The sequence below is a fragment of the Tachypleus tridentatus genome, chromosome 10 (genome assembly GCF_004210375.1).
Source record: "Tachypleus tridentatus isolate NWPU-2018 chromosome 10, ASM421037v1, whole genome shotgun sequence".
Lineage (NCBI taxonomy): Eukaryota > Metazoa > Arthropoda > Merostomata > Xiphosura > Limulidae > Tachypleus > Tachypleus tridentatus.
This window is the reverse complement of record NC_134834.1, coordinates 46,404,603-46,423,056: the sequence shown is the minus strand read 5'-3', so window position 1 is coordinate 46,423,056 and position 18,454 is coordinate 46,404,603. Positions and strand designations below refer to the sequence as shown.

Here is an 18,454-nt window from a genome sequence, read left to right as displayed (position 1 = left end):
GTGCCATGTGGCAGGCAGGATTCCATTACGGATGAGGATATCATGGAAAACGTGTAGAGGATTTAGGAATACACTGAGTAGCTGCTTGTATAATACAGTCAGATACCACTGCCACACAGTCATCTATTGGTGGCTGACTCACAATGGCAGGATCAAGTTCTGTGAGAGCAGTGAAAGTGGACCAGTCTGCCTGATCCAGCTTCCATCGGGGCATCTGGGTAGGGTGGAATTGACCATGGCCAGTCTCTCTCAAAAGTATAGGAAAATGATCACTGCCTATTTATTGTCAACCCTCCATGAACAATGGGAGAATAATGAAGGGGAGCAAACTGAGAGATCAATAGTGGTAAAGGACTGACAAGGTGCATGAAAGTAAGTGGAAATACCAATATTGAAAAGAGAAGGATTGTGATCAGAGAGCTTATGCTCTACAGAGTGACCCCTCCTATCAATAACAACACTTCCCCAGAGAGGATGATGTCCATTAAAGTCCCCCAGGATTAGAAAGGGAGACAGCAACTGTTCAACAAGAGCATCAAGGTCTGATTGATCATATGTCTCTCCAGGAGACAGGTAGAGAGAACAAACAGTGATGGTATGACTCAAGGAAACACGGATGGCTATGGCCTCCAAGGGTGTGTTGAGTGACAAAGACAGGGTAGGTACATGCTGATCAACCAACAGTGTCACCCCTCCATATACTCATCCATTACACAGCCTGTCATTTCTGTACAGAGAAAACTGCCGAAAGGTGACTGTATCGGCAGGTTTCAGAAATGTTTCTTGAAAGGAAAGACATACAGAATTGCAGGAAGCAATCAGTGTTTTGATGTCATCCAGATTAGAATGTAAACCTTGACATTTCCATTGTATCAAGGTGGCCATTTTTAATGATAGGTATGCGAAGTGGTTGGAGAACCATTCTGTTTAGGAACACGTCTTTTTTCCTTACTGTCCTTATTCGGAGGAGGTCTATCGACCTCCATGGATCCTGCCCTAGGTTGACTGGGCAGATCTTTGTTGTTGGAAGGGGATTCCAGTGACTGAGGACATGAACAAATGATTGTTTTGCAACGTGGGGTGGAAGAAAAAGATGTATCAGAAGAAATGCCTGTATTTGAAACCAAAGGATGTGGATCTTGGGGTTTGTTGGAATGTATGGGAGGAACAGAGATGGGTGTAGAAGTTGATTCTTCAACCTTTTTACCCATGGAGGTCAAGAGGCTTTTCATTTGTTTTGAAAGTGATTCTCTTGAAGGAACAGAGAGATCTGTCTGCACTCCCACTGTAGTTGCGGAACAAAGTGCAGCAGCATATGTCTGAGATGAAGTGGTGGACAGCAATTTCCGAGCCTCAGGGTAACTAATGTTATGAGTGGTTTTCAAATGCTTCACCTCTTTTTCCTCCAGCCATTTTGGGCAAGAACAAAAGTAGGAAGGGTGAGAACCACTGCAGTTGACACAATGTGGGTCCATGTCACACTTCTAAGCATCGTGGATATTGCCACCACAACGAGAACATGTCAGGGAACCACGACACGACGTCCTTGAGTAATCGAACCTCTAACACTGGAAACATCGGAGAGGGTTTGGAATGTAGGCTGTACCCTGCAATTTAGATAACCTGCCTTGATGGTGACAGGTGCACATGGTGATGTAAATGTCAAAACAAGGATATCTGTAGGCAGTGTAACTCCATCTTTGCAAGTGGAGATGTGCCTCACTGCCCGAAACTCCTTAAGTGGAGAAACCAGCGAGAATTTCTGACTCAATTCTTCAAATCCCTCTCAACAATAACTCCTCATGATGAATTCACAAGAGGAGTTCACTGTGTTGGGATGTGGATGTTTCAACCAATATGTCTCCAGATCGAAGCTTCTTTACTGACTTTGGAGAGCCAGCAAGTCCCTCTAGTCCCTTCTGACTAAAAAAGGGGGACATTTGCCATAAAGGTTTTTCTGAAAGAGAATGTAAAATAAGAAGATGAGGTACGTGTGTTACAGATGTTGAAGATTGCTGCTCAGTCTTCAAGACGTGGTTCTTTATCTATTAATTGTTTTTTCACTATTTTATTTAAATTTTTCGTAGGACGATCCATAGGAAAAAAGAAAAATTTCAGTACCCACTGACCCCACCCACCACGGAGCCCTACGAGGGGACTCACTACAATGTCATGCAAGGACATTGCAGCAATGCCAGGGTTTTGTGATCACTATACCCAAACACCAGCATCAGACACAATGTTCACAACACCCGTTGAGAACTTCCAACACTGGTACTTGGTTGACTCTAGCCCAAGTGGACCAGCCGATTGACCCAAGGGGGGACCACCCAAAGGCTGCCCGTCTACAGGAATTCAAGGCCAAAGTGGTGTGTTAGGGTTGGGCCCCTCAATGACCAGGAACCTCTCCTCCCATTCATAGGTCACAATGCACTATTATATTTTTATTCAGATTCTTAGTTTTAATTCAGTTCTTGGTCAGGCTTGACTCTGAATAAAAGCTCTTTATGGTCATTACTTTTTATTTGATCATAAATAAATAACCTAGGTAATAATAATAAACTGCATCCAAATAGAGGTTCTGGTGGGGTTGTTCCAATATCATACCACATTTTCAACCTCCAGAGTAAGGCAAGTACAGGGCCTTTACTGTCTTGCTGGTATTTTTTGATTTATTAGGTTAAGGCACATTAGTCTGACAAAAATATGTTCTCACTGAGGTGACGCTTTCTGGCACAAGCTGCATCCATTGATACACTTAACATTAACATCTGGACTTGGTCTGGCTTTGGACTTAGTCTTGTGATTTTAAGTGAGTGGAGAACAGCAGGTCTATGGCAGTCTGCACTCTTCTATACTCTTGCCCAGGCAAAACATCAAAGTTGCATGATTCTTTAAAGGGCATAAGGAACCTGAGGCAACTACCAAGCAATCCTAGTAGCAATATTTATAGATACTTTGCCATGTTCCAACTCTATATGCCCCTGGCCATAATGAAATATACCAACTCGCATGATGAAATGTTCAGACTATAAACCCCAAAATAAATTCTGAATTTAAGGAAAGCAGGATTACTAAACTACAAGTTGGTTAAACCTAAAATTAAATTTATTGCATTATGAGAAACTTGGGTTTCAAAAATAGATTCCATTCAAATAACTGGTCACATCATGTTTTTTCATGGAAAACCAAAAGGAAGAAGAGAGCATGGAATTTACTTTGCTATTAGAAACAGCATACCAACTTCCTGTTAATCTAACTACAACAGATCATGGTCAAAGGCCATTTCATTGTAGATTATAATTAAGATATTAGTATTATATCTTACTTAATTTCTTAATTTAAAAGTAAATGTTAGAAAACATACCTAAATACTGATTTTTATGAGTCAAGTGGTATGTTGAATACAGCACTGGTTAAAATTCAATGTTTGTGATGTCAAAATAGAAAGTCTATAGTTTTGTGTGAATTAGAAACTCAAATTACCAATATTGAAAAGCTAGAATACAAAATAAGCACCTCCTATCTTTTCTTGCTTTTGAATTTCATGAAAAGCTATGCTAGGGCTATCTGTGCACTATCTTTTCTATTTGCCGAGTTATCACTCATGCTAAATTGAACACAGTGGCCTTGCACACCTCTTTCCATTTTTGGAAATGGCCCCTTATATACACTTACTTCAATATATGACATGTGAATAACTAATAAACAGATTAGAATGTCTCCCTATTGGTTTTCTCAGCTATTTCAATGTTTTAGAAGGCTACTTTGTTCTTTTGAAACAAGATTTCAAGAAATAGGTTGAGTCTTTAGACTGCTCAAAATTTCAAATTTTTTTAAAACCTAAATACAGCTAAGTTATTAAACTAAAAAAAATATAGTGGAATTCTGTGGTTTTGATTCAGTAATTTATGATTCTATTTTTATTCAACTGTATATATAAAACCTAAAAAAAATACTGTTTCATATCTTCCATGTGCAAAATTTTAAAAGGCTCGGCAACCTATGCCAAGCAGCAAGCGAGTATAAAGGTCGTAGCAAGAAAAGATAATTGTTTGCTTTACTTCATTTACTGTTCTATATTTAAAAAAACAAATTGTACAGAGTAATAATCAATGTACATATATAATGTATAATAATTGAAATGTGGTTGTATATTACAAAATACTAGTCTACTAAAACACAACTAAGATGGGCATTGTTTTTAAAGACTAAAGGTCAGTTTTACATTATTGGACACAAAATGAGTGCACATGCAATGTGTTAATAAAAGATCTGTTGTGTTAGCCAGGCATGTCTGGAATGTCAATATAGTAAAAATAATAATTAAACTATATGAAACAAACATCTGTATTTTGTGTTATTATTTATGTTTAATTTTTTATTTATTTATTTATTTTTTTAAATGGTGGTTACAAGGTTGATTAAGTGACAGACCCCACACATTTAGGGTATAAAAATAACAAAATATAAAGTTTTACTGAAAACAAACATATGAAATGTATTCAGGTTTTAGAAATTACTCAAATTTTTGGGATGAAGAATAGTTTTTTAATCATAACATGAAGTCAGTTGACACTTGGATTAGTAAGCAAAGAAATTTGATATTTTCACAAACAAATCTTTAGGGAAAATACTTCATTAAAAATCTAATTTCTTTATGTCCAAAAAACGTGGAATCTTTACTTAAAGTCTAACAAATTTTGTGAAGATATACATACTACATCAACAGTTATAGTATAAATACTTAATGTAAGGAAATGTGTATGAACTATTGCAAAAGGATTAAAGCCCCATTATCATGTCTATTCATTAATGGTGCTTAAAGCAGACACACAAAATGGCTTCATTATATTTTTTAATGACTATGGGCCTAACTTCAAATTAGCAATGAAGAAAAGATGTTTTCAATTCTGATACCAAAAATTTAAAAATTAAGAAAACCTATAGAAATAAAACCCTTGTAATACTTGGCAACTTCAATATAAGGATTGGATGTAGTTTTTTGGAAATTGGCCTGGTATTCTGGGCATGTAGAGAACTGGTAATACAAATGAAACAGCTAGCATATGTTATAAATCTAAGCAAGTTAAAATCTATGTCTTACTAAGTCTACACCTACTCTGCTGGAAAAAAACAAACTTGAGGCAAGGCCTGAAGAAAGTTCATTGAATGATTAATTTCCTGATGAAGTAAAGTTTAAAATAAATTTCTCCACAGAGTACCACTACCTAAAGCCTGCGTAAGGATGCGGGTACAACATTTTATCTCCAAAGTGATAATAAAGAATTCATAGTAAAAAATGAATAACCAAATACAAGTGTGTTGGCAGAAAGAGATGCAAAGTTCTTGTAATGAAGTAACAAGTTATGTAATGATGTAGAAATAAAAAATAATTTCACTTGGGAATAACAAGCACAAATATCACTATTTTATAATAAACAGTATACATGTTGAAAGAAGTTAATACAAAGATACAGAAAAAATTAAAATAAAACACCTTAAGAGAGCAGAAACTATACATTACAACACGAGTACTGGCAAACAAAATTTGATAGTTTAGAAGAGTTGAACAGTTGTCAAGAAAGTATGTCATACTTCCTGGTGGAAGGTTGTTACAAGATGATTTGCATGTGCAATACGATGGAATCAGTCAATTTCAGATGGGTTGGAGCTTCAAAGCTTGCAACATGCACAAAAGAGCTTTGCATATAGATTGCAGCAATAAACAAGAATAGCTTTTTACGTGTTTGTGAGTAATGTGGCCTTAGTTGCAAACAGTAAATCTCCTCTGTAAGTTCTCATGGACAGCTTTTCTGAGGGATGCTTGACCTTTTGATTGACAATTAGTATCAAGACAACTATGATCATGTAAATATCTGGCATCACTTTGAAGGGTATATCTCTCAACATTGGCAACATCTTTTGCTGATTGGGTTTCTCAACTAGAAGAAACCTTCACCTTCAAACTGAATTGACAAAGAAATTCAGAAAAGCTGTTAAGAATTTTGAACTCTTATAGAAAAACAAACATATAATAATAACAAACTATCAACAATGGTAAAAATACGAATGTATAAGACTTGTATACCATACCATCATCCTTGCTTTATGGAAAGAAATGTGGACTGCACATGGTAGGTATTTCAAGCTTGCCCAAGTTGAATGCATAAAATCTTGATAATAAATTAGAGAGACAAGATACCAAACAAATAGGTGCTAAAGCAAGCATGACTAACACACTTGGAAATCATTACCAAAAACAGACAGTTGAGATGTCTTGATCATATTAGGAGAATGACAGAAGACTGTATATCCAAGAATATTCTGTGCAACAATATTTGAGATGGCTCTAAGAATTGGTGTTGCCCTTTATGGAGATGCTAAGCTGTGTAAAAGTGAAGTTACTGCACATAAATGTGGAAATCTGGGAGAAGTGCTTAAATTCCAGAACAATCTGGAAGAAATATATAGCATCCATCAGCTGCAGCTCAACATGAGGCAACTTTAAGTTAGAGGATGGAAGTAAGAAATAAAGAATGGAACATGGTATAAACTTGAATTCTAACACAAGGATCTGTAAAATATGTAAGAAGCTATGTTACTCTGGAACTGGCCTTATCAGCCACAGGTAGACTCAAAGGCACATAAATAGACCTCTTATGCATACACCATGATCACAAAGATCAACAGATTCAAGTTTTACTTTGTTCTACACTGCATTTGGTCTCTTTCTTCAAACTTTTAGTTAGAGATCCAGATTTAATTAGACATAAAATTTTCTTTTGTTCCTCCTGTTGTCTGAGGTTATTATTACCTATAATGTTGATCACTTTATCTGAGAATACCATGCTAAGATTAAGGATATCAATGGTAGCAGTTTTGATAGTAAGTTAAAATATGCAACTTGTATCAGTTTGTGGAATGATCTAAAAATATGGGAAAGCACTGTGGTATTGCAGCAACATATATGCATATATGATTAACTTAGTGCTACAATGTATATGCTAACTTACTACATAATCAACAAGTGTCTTATATAATATCTTTAATTTCTTTTTCAATGGAAGTTCTCCTTCAGAAATCCTCCTGCTCTTCCTTCCATCAGACCCAGGTGTAATGAAAAACCCTTTCTTTACTTTTCTCTTAGGAGTTCTGTCATCACCATCTCCCTCACTGTCAGAATCCTATACATCCAAGCAAATGTACATGCTATTATTCAATAGTGCAAGAAATTAACACATGAGCTATCATTAAAAGAATAAATTTAAACAGAATGATAGTTCCTAATTATGATTACTACTACCACAAAACATCAGTCAGCCAAAAGAAATGAAATTATAGAAATATATTTCACTCATTGTAATTAATTACAAATGTTTGATTCTTGTAGCAGTGCAACTAAATAAGCAACTGCATAAAAGGGACCTTCCCAAAATCCATTTAACAGCTTTAGAAAATTGTGTTAATACGTAATTGTTCTACAAAAAAGAAAAATTTGGCACATATTTAATACTATTGCTTGTGTTTGGATTAATCTGGACACTGTAGAAATAAGTTTCCTGCAAAGCAGTCAAATAAACAGCTGCTGGATAAGTTAACACAAGAAATAAACACAAACAAACTCAGAGAAGAAAATAAGTAATAGCAAAAGTTGCAAAAGAAGGGTGAAAAAGCAAGAGCTGCAGCAAATACCTTCATATGAATGTTTATCAACTCCCTGGCCTTGCCCTGCATGACTTTTTGGAGTTTCACTGCATCCTATAGATATAAATAGAATAAAAGACACACTTGGTTGGGTAAAAGCAGCAACAAACAAAACAATGTGCAAAGGACAAACACATTCTGTCATCATTTAAGATTGACTTAAACAGATAAAAGCATGGACAAATTATTTTCTACAAGTTTTCATCTCTAAAGTACATAGAATTTCATTTGTATTTATGAAAACAGACACTAATGAAAGAGATAAATTGAACAAAATTCAGAATTATTTCACTTTTCACTCAAGATATTCTGTTTCTTGGTACTCTCTCTAAAGAAAAGTATGTTGTGTTTTTCGACAGGAATACACTAGTGATTCATTCAAAGAAATCAAATAGTAACGGATACCTTAAAATAAAGGGCAGATACATTACATATATTAAAAATAGCAAGCAAGCAATTTGTAAGGTGAATTACAGTCACCAGCACCTAAATATCTTAGACAAGGTTTACAATGAGCAATAAGTATTTTTAAATTAAAAAATACATTTCATATTTACAAACAATTAAATGTTTAAAATATTTTAACAATATTTTCTAAAAACATAAAAATACAGTATTGGAAAGATGTATGGAAACACACAAGTAAAACACACACAGGAGTCACAGTGTATAAGTATTAAATGGATGATTATTAGTACACCACATTGTTACAGAGAGTACAAACACTAGTAACTTTATCAATGTCTGGTTTTGAAACATGATTTAAAATGTTCTTTTATAACTTCCCAAAATTCAGTAAAGTTAATGGTTACTATTTGACTACTCTGTTTCCATACAAGCCCATACTTTTTTAATAATATTGATTGTGGGATTTTGTGCAGATCACACAAAAGTTGCAAGTATTTTACCAGTGTTTTTTTCTTATCAGGGTATCATTTCAACACAGTTTCTGTGTGTTTTGGATTGCTGTCTTTCTGAACTATGAATTCCTATTCAACAAGTGTAGTTCCTGAAGAAATGGCATGACAATAAGAAACTAATTGTAGTTGTTAGCAGCAGTCAAGGTATCATCAATTTTGTGTAGACTTCCAATATTACTGGACTTGCATGCAACCCTCTCCTACAATGTTTCACTGTATATATTACAAATTGATTGTTATATCATACTTCCCTGCCACTGAACAAAATGTTGTTTGTTGTTATTCAGTTCAAATTTGGTTTCACCTGTAAAGCACACTCTGCTTGAGCTTTGCTCATCTTAGCCTTTTGGTTGAATTAACTCTCTTATGCAATATCTAAGCAAATACATATACATAAAAATGAAGTGATCTTAATGTTCTTGAAGTATATCAAAATATGACTATACTCTAGAGCAGTTCATTTTCATACAATAGAAGTGAAGCAATCCCATAATATTTACATTTTATATGCATATTATTCAGTGTTTCCATAAATATTTCCAACATTGTATATTAAAAAGAACTATTCTCTCTGTTACTGATATATTAGTTCATACTCAGTTATCCTAATTTGGAATTTAATTAAAATAATTACACCAAAAAAAAAGGCCCACACATCTTATTGTTAATTCAAGTGATCTTCAAATTTTTAAACAAATTGAAAGCACCCAAGAGATTGTTTACTGCTATGCTATCACATAACAGAATAATAGTTTAGAATTAAAAAACATGGAAGAAACATGTTCTTGTATGTTTGTACAAATTTTTCCAAGAAACATTTTCATAATCATAATTTTTCTATTTCTTCTTTCTTAATTTTATTTCAGTGAAAATATAGGTAAAAAGAATGATTTAGTTTGTATATTTAAATATAGCATGACACACTTTCTTTGTTCCAATTATTATTTTTAATGTATTAGGATCCCAAATAAAGGTTAATGTAATCTTCTAATCATTGCTCTAAATTTAGGAACATAAGCCTTTTGTGACATTCTATTCTTCCTCGTGAAAATTCAGAAAAAAATTGTAAAAGCTGTAAGAATCAATACCTATCTAAGGAAGAGATAAAGTTACTTATGAAGTTAACATCTTAGAACAACAACAGAATTTAAAGGCACACTTTCAACCTAATATTAATTGATATACATATATATACTTCCCTTGGTTTTTGTCAAAATTCAGACATTTTTAATATTTATCTTGACCTTCCCTACTAGAATAAATACCATTACACAAGTCTTCTCTTTTTCAGTGTTCACTCATTTTGAAAGTTGGTTTTACTTTCAGCTGTTTTATAGTTTTGTTTGAATATCTTAAAATTGGTGTCTTTTGAGGTTTTAATTTTTAATTGTATATAGATACCTTAAAATTGGTGATTCACTTTTAATACTGTAATTAATTAATACTGTAGATTCTTTGCAAACTAATTTTTTAAAATCAGAAGTCCTATGTATATATGATATATTCTTAAACACTATTAGCACAACCTGTAGTCCAATTGCTTTGTTTTTACATGTCTATAATCTTCTTGTAAAACAATACTTTATATAATCACATAATCCTAATAAAAAGTGGAAATGAAATGGAATCACAAAGGGCACAGAAAAATATTTCTTTATTTTTAACTTAGCATTAAAATAATAATTTCAGAGATGATACACAATAGATTCTCTTTATAATTTCAAAACATTAGTAGAGGCAGAATCAGATCAAAGGTACCTATCAATAAAAGCAAAGAAAATGAATGAGCTGTCTGTCATAAAATACACTTAATTCATTAATGTGATGCTAATTAATATTAACTTTTTTATCAGAGAAGACTATTTATTTAGAACAAAACCAAAAGCCAAGATGGCAATAAGTGTAGCTAATTAAGCATACTTTTATTATGTTCTTACTTATAAAGATTAACATGTATTATCAGTTAGATACCATCACTGTTAATGATATGTTTTGCTGTAGTCCAAACAATACCTTGCAAGGCATGGTCAGCTTAATTTTAATTGTATTTAATAAGCTAAAAATGCAAAACAATTTATAATAAATGTAAATAGTAGTGACATATATAAATAGTATTACCACTGGTATTAGAGAAAGAAACAATATAAAGAAATAACAGTATTCCTTACTTATGGAACTCACAAATACAAGCTGTTGTCTTCCAGCAGTGTTACCAATTCAATGTTCATTGAATGTTGTGACATTAATATAACTATGCAGAAAAATTACATAATTCTCCCTAAAAACACTTTGTGACTAATGAAAATCCATTAAAAAGCTCTTACAGTGTAATTTTAGAGTAGTGTAGTACTTGAGAACCTGAGATGAATTTATGTGACATGATGTTGTTTAGGCATGGAGGTAAGCAGCAAGACATTACCAAGGGTATAGCCAAAAACTAATGTTTAAGAAGACACAAAATAATAAATCAAATGAATGTAACAGTACAAAAACAGCTATAATACTGGTAATGTAAGAATAATAAATAAAAAAAAACATGTGAAACACACCCTGTGAGGAGTGTCAAACACAAATGCAATGTTAACTATCCTCTCACTTAACAAAACAGACTCAGCAGACAATAGAGTTAAATACTTTTTAAAAGTTAAAATGTACATGTGAGAAGCCCCAATAAGTTCAATGATAACAAGATTTAGAAGGAACTAACAAAAATCAATGATATGTCAAAGGAAATAATTAGTAAAAGCTATGCAACTTAACTATTGATGTAATATCATTCTATATCAGAACTGTATATATCTAAGTATTACATACACATAACAGGAGCTTAAATTAAGGGAAGGCAAAAATAATTATGCTCACTACATTAAAATGGTTCACTATTATCTTAAAGAATTTCAAAAAGAATTAAAGTATAAGAACAAAGTTTTCAAAAGTTTTATCATTCTGTAAATTTATAAACTTATAATCAGTAGCAAAAATATGCTGTTCAATTTCCCATGTACTTAAACAAGAACAGAATAAATCTTTGTGGAAAATGAGAATGAGTTTAAGAGCTCTACCTCATGAAAAGGCATTATTAATACAGAGCTTTTAACAATATCATGCACAATAACAGAAGATTCAGAAGTTACTTCACACTAAAAACTGCTCAAGGACAACTCAAAAACACAAATATTTTGTCTAAATATCTTAAATATCATAACATTATACATTCACATATATCATTTTCATTATATTGACCTTTCAGCCATTGCTGGCTAATATCACAGAAATTACAATGATGTAGCACATATGTACTCATGATACAGTATCCAAGAATATAAAACTGGCCTTTACAAAGTGTTCAGTCTTAACAATGTATTAGTGGACTAGTATTTTACTAAAATATAATTACATTTGAGTTATAATACATTATATGTTTATATACATTATTATTATTTATAAATACATTTTAAAACTTATTTTCTTTTAACAGTAAATAAAGAATTAAACATTTCTCTCTTTTAGTTACAATCTTTTTCCCAGGTTGCTGTTTGCCATAGATTGCTAAGTCTTAAGACATTTTGTACATGGGGTATGTGAAATGAATTTTTTTAAGGTTTTATATACACTTTTGAATAAACAAAAATCATAAATTACTATAATGATACTACAGAATTCCTTTACAATTTACCAAATTTAATAATTAAACTGTATTTGAGTCTAAAAAAAAACAAAGTAGGAAAAAAAACATTTTTTGCCTAAAAATAAGGGAAAGTAGGAAGTATTGAAAAAGTAGTGAAGAAAGAAAGTGGGGCGTGTTGGGAGGCCTGCTTAACCAGAATTTCAAAACTTTTACCACCATTATGTAAGACCCGATAATTATTGACAATATTTTTATTACCTTCACCTGAAGAAAGTAAAACTGCCCTACTTCCAAACCTCTGGCAACTGTCCTCTATTCAAGTATTTGTAAAAAACAGTACCAAGTGGTTCATCTATTCAATCTATAACATCCTTCAAAACTCTTGAGGAAATATTATACAGGCCTGTGAATTTAAACTTAATATTAATTATTAATATTAATAAAAATAATTTTTACAAAACCAGGAAACTATTTCTTAGATTAAATTATTACTTCATTTACTACAATGGATATTTTTCATTATTATGTTTGCTAACAAAAAGACAAACGAGATGAAGAAAAAAAAAAGAGCACTGATGTCAAATGAATACGCATCCTCATTCATCTTGATCTTTTCTTTAAAATTTATGTCTTTTAGTCTCAAAGCTATGTGTTGTGGTCTTTCCTTTAGATATTGAATCTGGTGCATCTTGTTTCAAAGACTAGCAGTAATCAGCCATCATGCTGACATTCCACCTTCTCTCCATTTCCCTATGTTTTGATAAAACCTTTCCCCTTGTTTTTCACTGATGGCACTGAGATTTTCAAGGAAATAATCAGTATGCGAGTGTAAGAAATGAACTTTCAAGCTCATATTAAAAACCAACTCTTTAAATTTATAGAACACTTATTGATAATATTTTTATAGTTTGGGTCGTTGCTGTTTCCTAAAAGTTTGTCAATAATATCTTTAAAGGCAATCCATGCTTCTTTTTCAACTTTCTTCATTGTCCTTTTGAATTGTTTGTTCATCTGAAGTCAATTTCCTAATCTGAGGCCCAATAAAACTCTTTTCTTTAAAATATGCTTCTTAAAGAGCTGGGAATTGCCCAAACACTTACTTGAAATAGTCACCATCTTTGTCTAAGGCCTTTATAAACTGCTTTATTAAGCCCCATATTTTGCTAAATAAAGATAATAGGATTTTCTATGTGTAAATCAAATTTTCATGTTCAATGTTTTTTAATCCTGGTATCAGGGTGACTCTGTGTGGCCATTGCTTCTTTACTCAGTGATGATTTCATGCTCTGCTGTCCCATTCCCACAAAAAAAACAAAAAAGAACAACAACAAAAAAGAAACAAAGAAACATAGAAACTCTGTATAACTGGATTTCTGACCCAACAACACACAAAGACTTTTAAGTCTCCATAAAGTAGCCAACCATATTCTTCGTATTTGACCTTGCTAAAAAGAAGTTTGAGATTTTCGTATGCTTCCTTGAAGTGAAACAAATGAGCAATAGGAACAGATGCATATATGTTACCAGTGCAAAGAAGGACACCTTTTAGACTTGTTTTAGAAGGGTCAATGAACAATCACAACTCACTTGGTTCCTATACTGCAGATCTTAGCATTGGTTCTAATTCAGTAATATTGCTGCAATAAACCAGTGAAACATTTTGTGCAAAGTATATCATAAACATTTTCTCACAATTTCTGTACCAGTAAAATGATGTTCCTGGAAAAAAAAGGTTTTAGTCTGAAGTGTGGGCTACAAAATCTCTGAAGAATCCTTTGGAAAACTCAAATTTCTCAAAAACTGATCAAGTTAAACTCATGTGAAAAGTTGTGGTTCATCAGCTATTTCGTGTTGAAAACAATCACTATCATGTTTGGGTAACTTACACAACTTTTTGTTGCCACAGCAATGAATAAATAATACTGAAAAGAAAAACAAATGTCAACGTGCATGAACATATACTATACAGAAAGGACATGTCACATGGCCTGTTAATTGTTTATATACTAGAGATGTTTCTCATGGGTTCTAGAGTAATCAATAAGGCTCTAACATTACAACTGGTCTACAGAAATTTATAGGCAGTGGTAATCAACATTTTGAGCATAAGAAAATGTGACCCAATATCAATAAAAATGATTCACTTATGTAAAAGTACACATGGCATTTTGTAAAAATGTGTATGTATATGATGGAGAAAATGGATGGGATCTTCAGATTCTGCACACAGGAATTACTGTAGAATATGTAAAACTTTCAGGACAATAAAACCAACCCAGATGTGTGTTATCTTGTTGGGATCTTAATTTTTTGAAGTTCTCAATTTTTTCTTAACAAACTTACAACTAATCTGATAATCTTGTTTGATCTTGTTTCCATCTAGCAACTGTTGAGTAGTTAGGAGGATGTATTATTTATTTTGAAGCCTATGACTAAAAGTACATAACAATTATAAAATATATTCTAATAATTTACATGCACAGATCTTTACAGCTTTCAGAATTGGATTTTTAACAATAAAAAAAAATGAAAATTTTGTAGATGATTCATTGTACTCAATATAAATCATTGTATTACATTCCGATTAAGAAATTTAATAAAATTATGTTTCCTACATTAGGTACTCTAAATTATTACTTTATAGTAACTCTTTTTAACAGTACTGGTTAAATTATTTAATGTTTAATTTTATTACTCCTTAATTGTATTTTTATTCTTACTCTTTCAAAATAGAGATTGTCTTGATTTATTAGTTTAATATAAATTATATATATATATGTGTGTGTGTGTGTGTGCATGTGTTTCAGGTTAACCTAACTCTCCTAAGCTGGCCAAATTTCATAAGATTATTACTGGAATTAAGGCTGAAAATACTGTTACCAGCAAGAGTATCAAACTGATGAAACAATACATTATAATCTTTATATGTAAGAATGTAAGGAAAGTATGTTTAATTAGTTAGAGTAATTACCAGGTTGAGTGTCAGTTTCACTCTAAGTAGGTAAGTTGTTCTGATCATGAGTTAGTATTACTTTTCAACCACCAGTGTAACTTAAACTTTTAAAATAAATAATTTAAAATGACTGATAATATAAACTGTCTGCAGCATAGGAATGTTATCATTGTTAGTTACAAATGTTGATAGCAAAAACCCATATAAGAGCATAATGTTTACTGCTGAACATAATGTGATTTTATCTAGATTAACATTTATGTAGAAACTTACAAAGATAAACATATACTAACTATCCAGTACTAAAAACTTAACAGAAAAGATATATAGCAGGACTGTATTCATGTGACCTTTAGGATTCAAACATTAATACAAATAATGTGAAGGGCAAATATTACTAACACTCCCCTTGGATATCTCTTTAGATCAAATAAATGTTGGTTTCTGTTAGAATCCATAGTTTTTTTTTTGTTTTTTTTCAAATTAATCCCAACTTTCTGGTCAATTAGAAAGTTTAGTAAGTTGTGTGTGTGTATATGTAAACTTCAACACAGTCCTGCTAAAACAAGACCAAACCAAGTTCTTAGTTATGCTAACCACATATTTATTAGTTTGTATTAATAATGGTAACAAATTTTATGAACTCCATGCAAGGTATGAAATATTCAAAAAAATTAACAATATATAATTTTGTGAAAAGATATAATTAGTAAGAAAAGCCCAGCAATCAATCTGAAATAGTGCAGCATTAAGTTAAAGAAAAATGCACAGCAAGTCAACTGGCAGCAACATTTGTGAGAAAGACACCTGGTATGAACCAAACAAACCCTTCAAGACAAAAATTCAACAGCACATGCTTCTAAATTTTAGGCTGTAATTTAATATTTCTATTCAAATTTATATTTTGCAAAATAGATATATAAAATAAACACTGTTAAAGAGTGTCTTTTAAAAAACATTCTAAGAGTACATTTAAGTGTCATTTACACTGTATTATTTTATTGGCATAAATACAAATTGTTTGTATTAACTGTTAAATGAAATAACTAACTTTTAGCTGGACCAAAACTAGCTACTCTTCTAAGTTAGCTGTTTTCTTAGTCTCATAATCATCTGGTTCAGAGATATTTCACTGTACTGAATAGTTTCCTATGGACCGCTTTTGCAGAACTCTGTGATGAGTTCTTCATCAGGTGTGAGGAGGTTTTGTATATATGGTCATATTTCAGGGGAGAGGATGCTGACAGTGAAGAAGCTCTTTGAATTGTGAATTTTATTTAAGATTCAATTAATATTCCCCCTTAATTTCTTGTAAATATTAGATTAATTTTGATAATATAATATCAAGTTAGAATAGTTTACTTACATTATGCAATTTTATGCTAAATTAGGCTTACGTTTGTTTTCCATTTCTGTAATATCAAGTAGATATGTTACGTAATAAATTAGGATGTCCATATATATTAACTGTTAGATATAGGGGAAATAACAAAACACAACAGTGCTAGGCTCATTTATTATTATAAAATAACTAACTTCACTGTCTTAAAAAACAAAATAGTTAAGTTAGATTATAATGATAAGAAGCATTTGGTTTATTTAGTTGATTCCTTATAGTTTCTGTTCTCAATGACTTGCAATTAAAAATATTACTGTTCTTCTTTATGTATCATAAATACTCTAATTAACTAAGAATAAACTGACTTATTTTGTGCAATTATTCACCATGGTGTTGATATCAGGTTGGGCTTGTATTTATTTACCTTGTTGCTATAATGTCTAGTGGTAAGTAGTCTCAACCTACACTTTTGTATGTCGAAAGTTAAACTCCTTTTATTTACATTGAGTATTTCAGTAGGAAAAGAAACAAACATATTAATAATAATAATTAATAATAAAGAAAACGAAAATAAATTAATAAATAAGTAAATGACATACAAAAACGTAATCAGTTGCTGACTGGTTGCTTTCCCATGATTTGTGGTTTGTAATTAGGGGCAGTACCACTGTATTTGGCCATTTGGCCTGAACACTTACAAATGTTGCAATATGACTCCACAATTGAAGGGAGAGGAGTTTGTACACTGGCCAATGCTCAAGGTTCCTTTAGCACAACACTATAATGATATATAGATGGTAGCATGGTTCAGAAAGAAACCTCAAAAGAATAGTGACAGGTTCACAATAGACAACACAAAAACAAAGGGACAATAACACAACGAACGGAAAAGAACACTGGAAATTCCACTGATTTAAAAAGCACTCAAAACAATATTATGTAAACCAAATATTAACATAGAATAAGGACTGGAAATCAGCAGTATTTGGAGACAGTTTATAAAATGGGAAAAACGGATCAGAAAATTATTCCCAGGCCCAATCGGGAGATAGGTGTTTCATGTTTATTGGCACAAAGCTACTGGGCTATCTGTGCCAAACAAGATGTAGTATACGATAATGGTATATGTAAATTATGGTAAAAATACATAAAACATGTAAAATGAAGACCTGCCAGGAAGACTGAAGCATTAAGTTCAAACTTGCTGTCAGTCACCCACAGCTGGCCTTTCCAGTACTGAGTTCAGGTCAAAATAAAAATTAAAATGTGTAAAAGAAATCATGCTAAAACAGTATATAGTCCAATAAAAACCTTAAATTAAGTTAAACAGACCAATGGCTTTTAAAAATGTAAAAACATGAATGAGGCAGCCAGTATCACCAATGACATTGGCTAATGTCAAGGGAAAACCTACCTTAAAAATATGTTTAAAATGGCCTTGTCATTCATAGTTGTAACGACAGCATGATAATAAAATATGTATGATTGTGATGACCTGAGTGCCACACAGACCACACATTGGTGGATCAGTATCAGACAAAAAGAAGTGGCGAGTTAAAAAACTGTGACCAATGCATAGCCTAGCCAAAACAATTTCCTCCCTTTGATCTTTACAGAAACAAGATGGCCAAAGAGCTAAAGAAGGTTTGATTTGAAAAAGCTTATTATTTTGTTGCTCACTCCAGGTCGACTGGCAACTGGTCTACAGTCGGGCTTTGATAACTGAACCATAGTCCATGTATGGAACAGGTATGGTGGTGATAGAGCCAAAGCAGATTGACTTTGCTGCTCTGTTAACTAGCTCATTCCCACAAATACCAATGTGACCTGGTATCCTAATAAAATAGACAGAGATGGGCCAGTTTGTTTTGGATATTAAGAATAGGATGGTAACTGACATGGAATGA

The 18,454-nt window shown here is 32.2% G+C and overlaps 1 protein-coding gene across 12 annotated transcripts in view; it reads right to left on the bottom strand.

Moving 5' to 3' along the window:
- Positions 1 to 18,454, bottom strand: part of polybromo (protein) — a 182,375-nt gene that overhangs the window by 92,458 nt on the left and 71,463 nt on the right. For all 12 annotated transcript variants that reach the window (XM_076461156.1, XM_076461165.1, XM_076461157.1 and 9 more), the window contains 2 exons: positions 7,696 to 7,761; positions 7,017 to 7,187 (listed from right to left, as the gene is read on the bottom strand). In XM_076461156.1, coding sequence (XP_076317271.1) covers positions 7,017 to 7,187; positions 7,696 to 7,761 — 237 coding nt within the window. The remainder of the gene's footprint in view (positions 1 to 7,016; positions 7,188 to 7,695; positions 7,762 to 18,454) is intronic.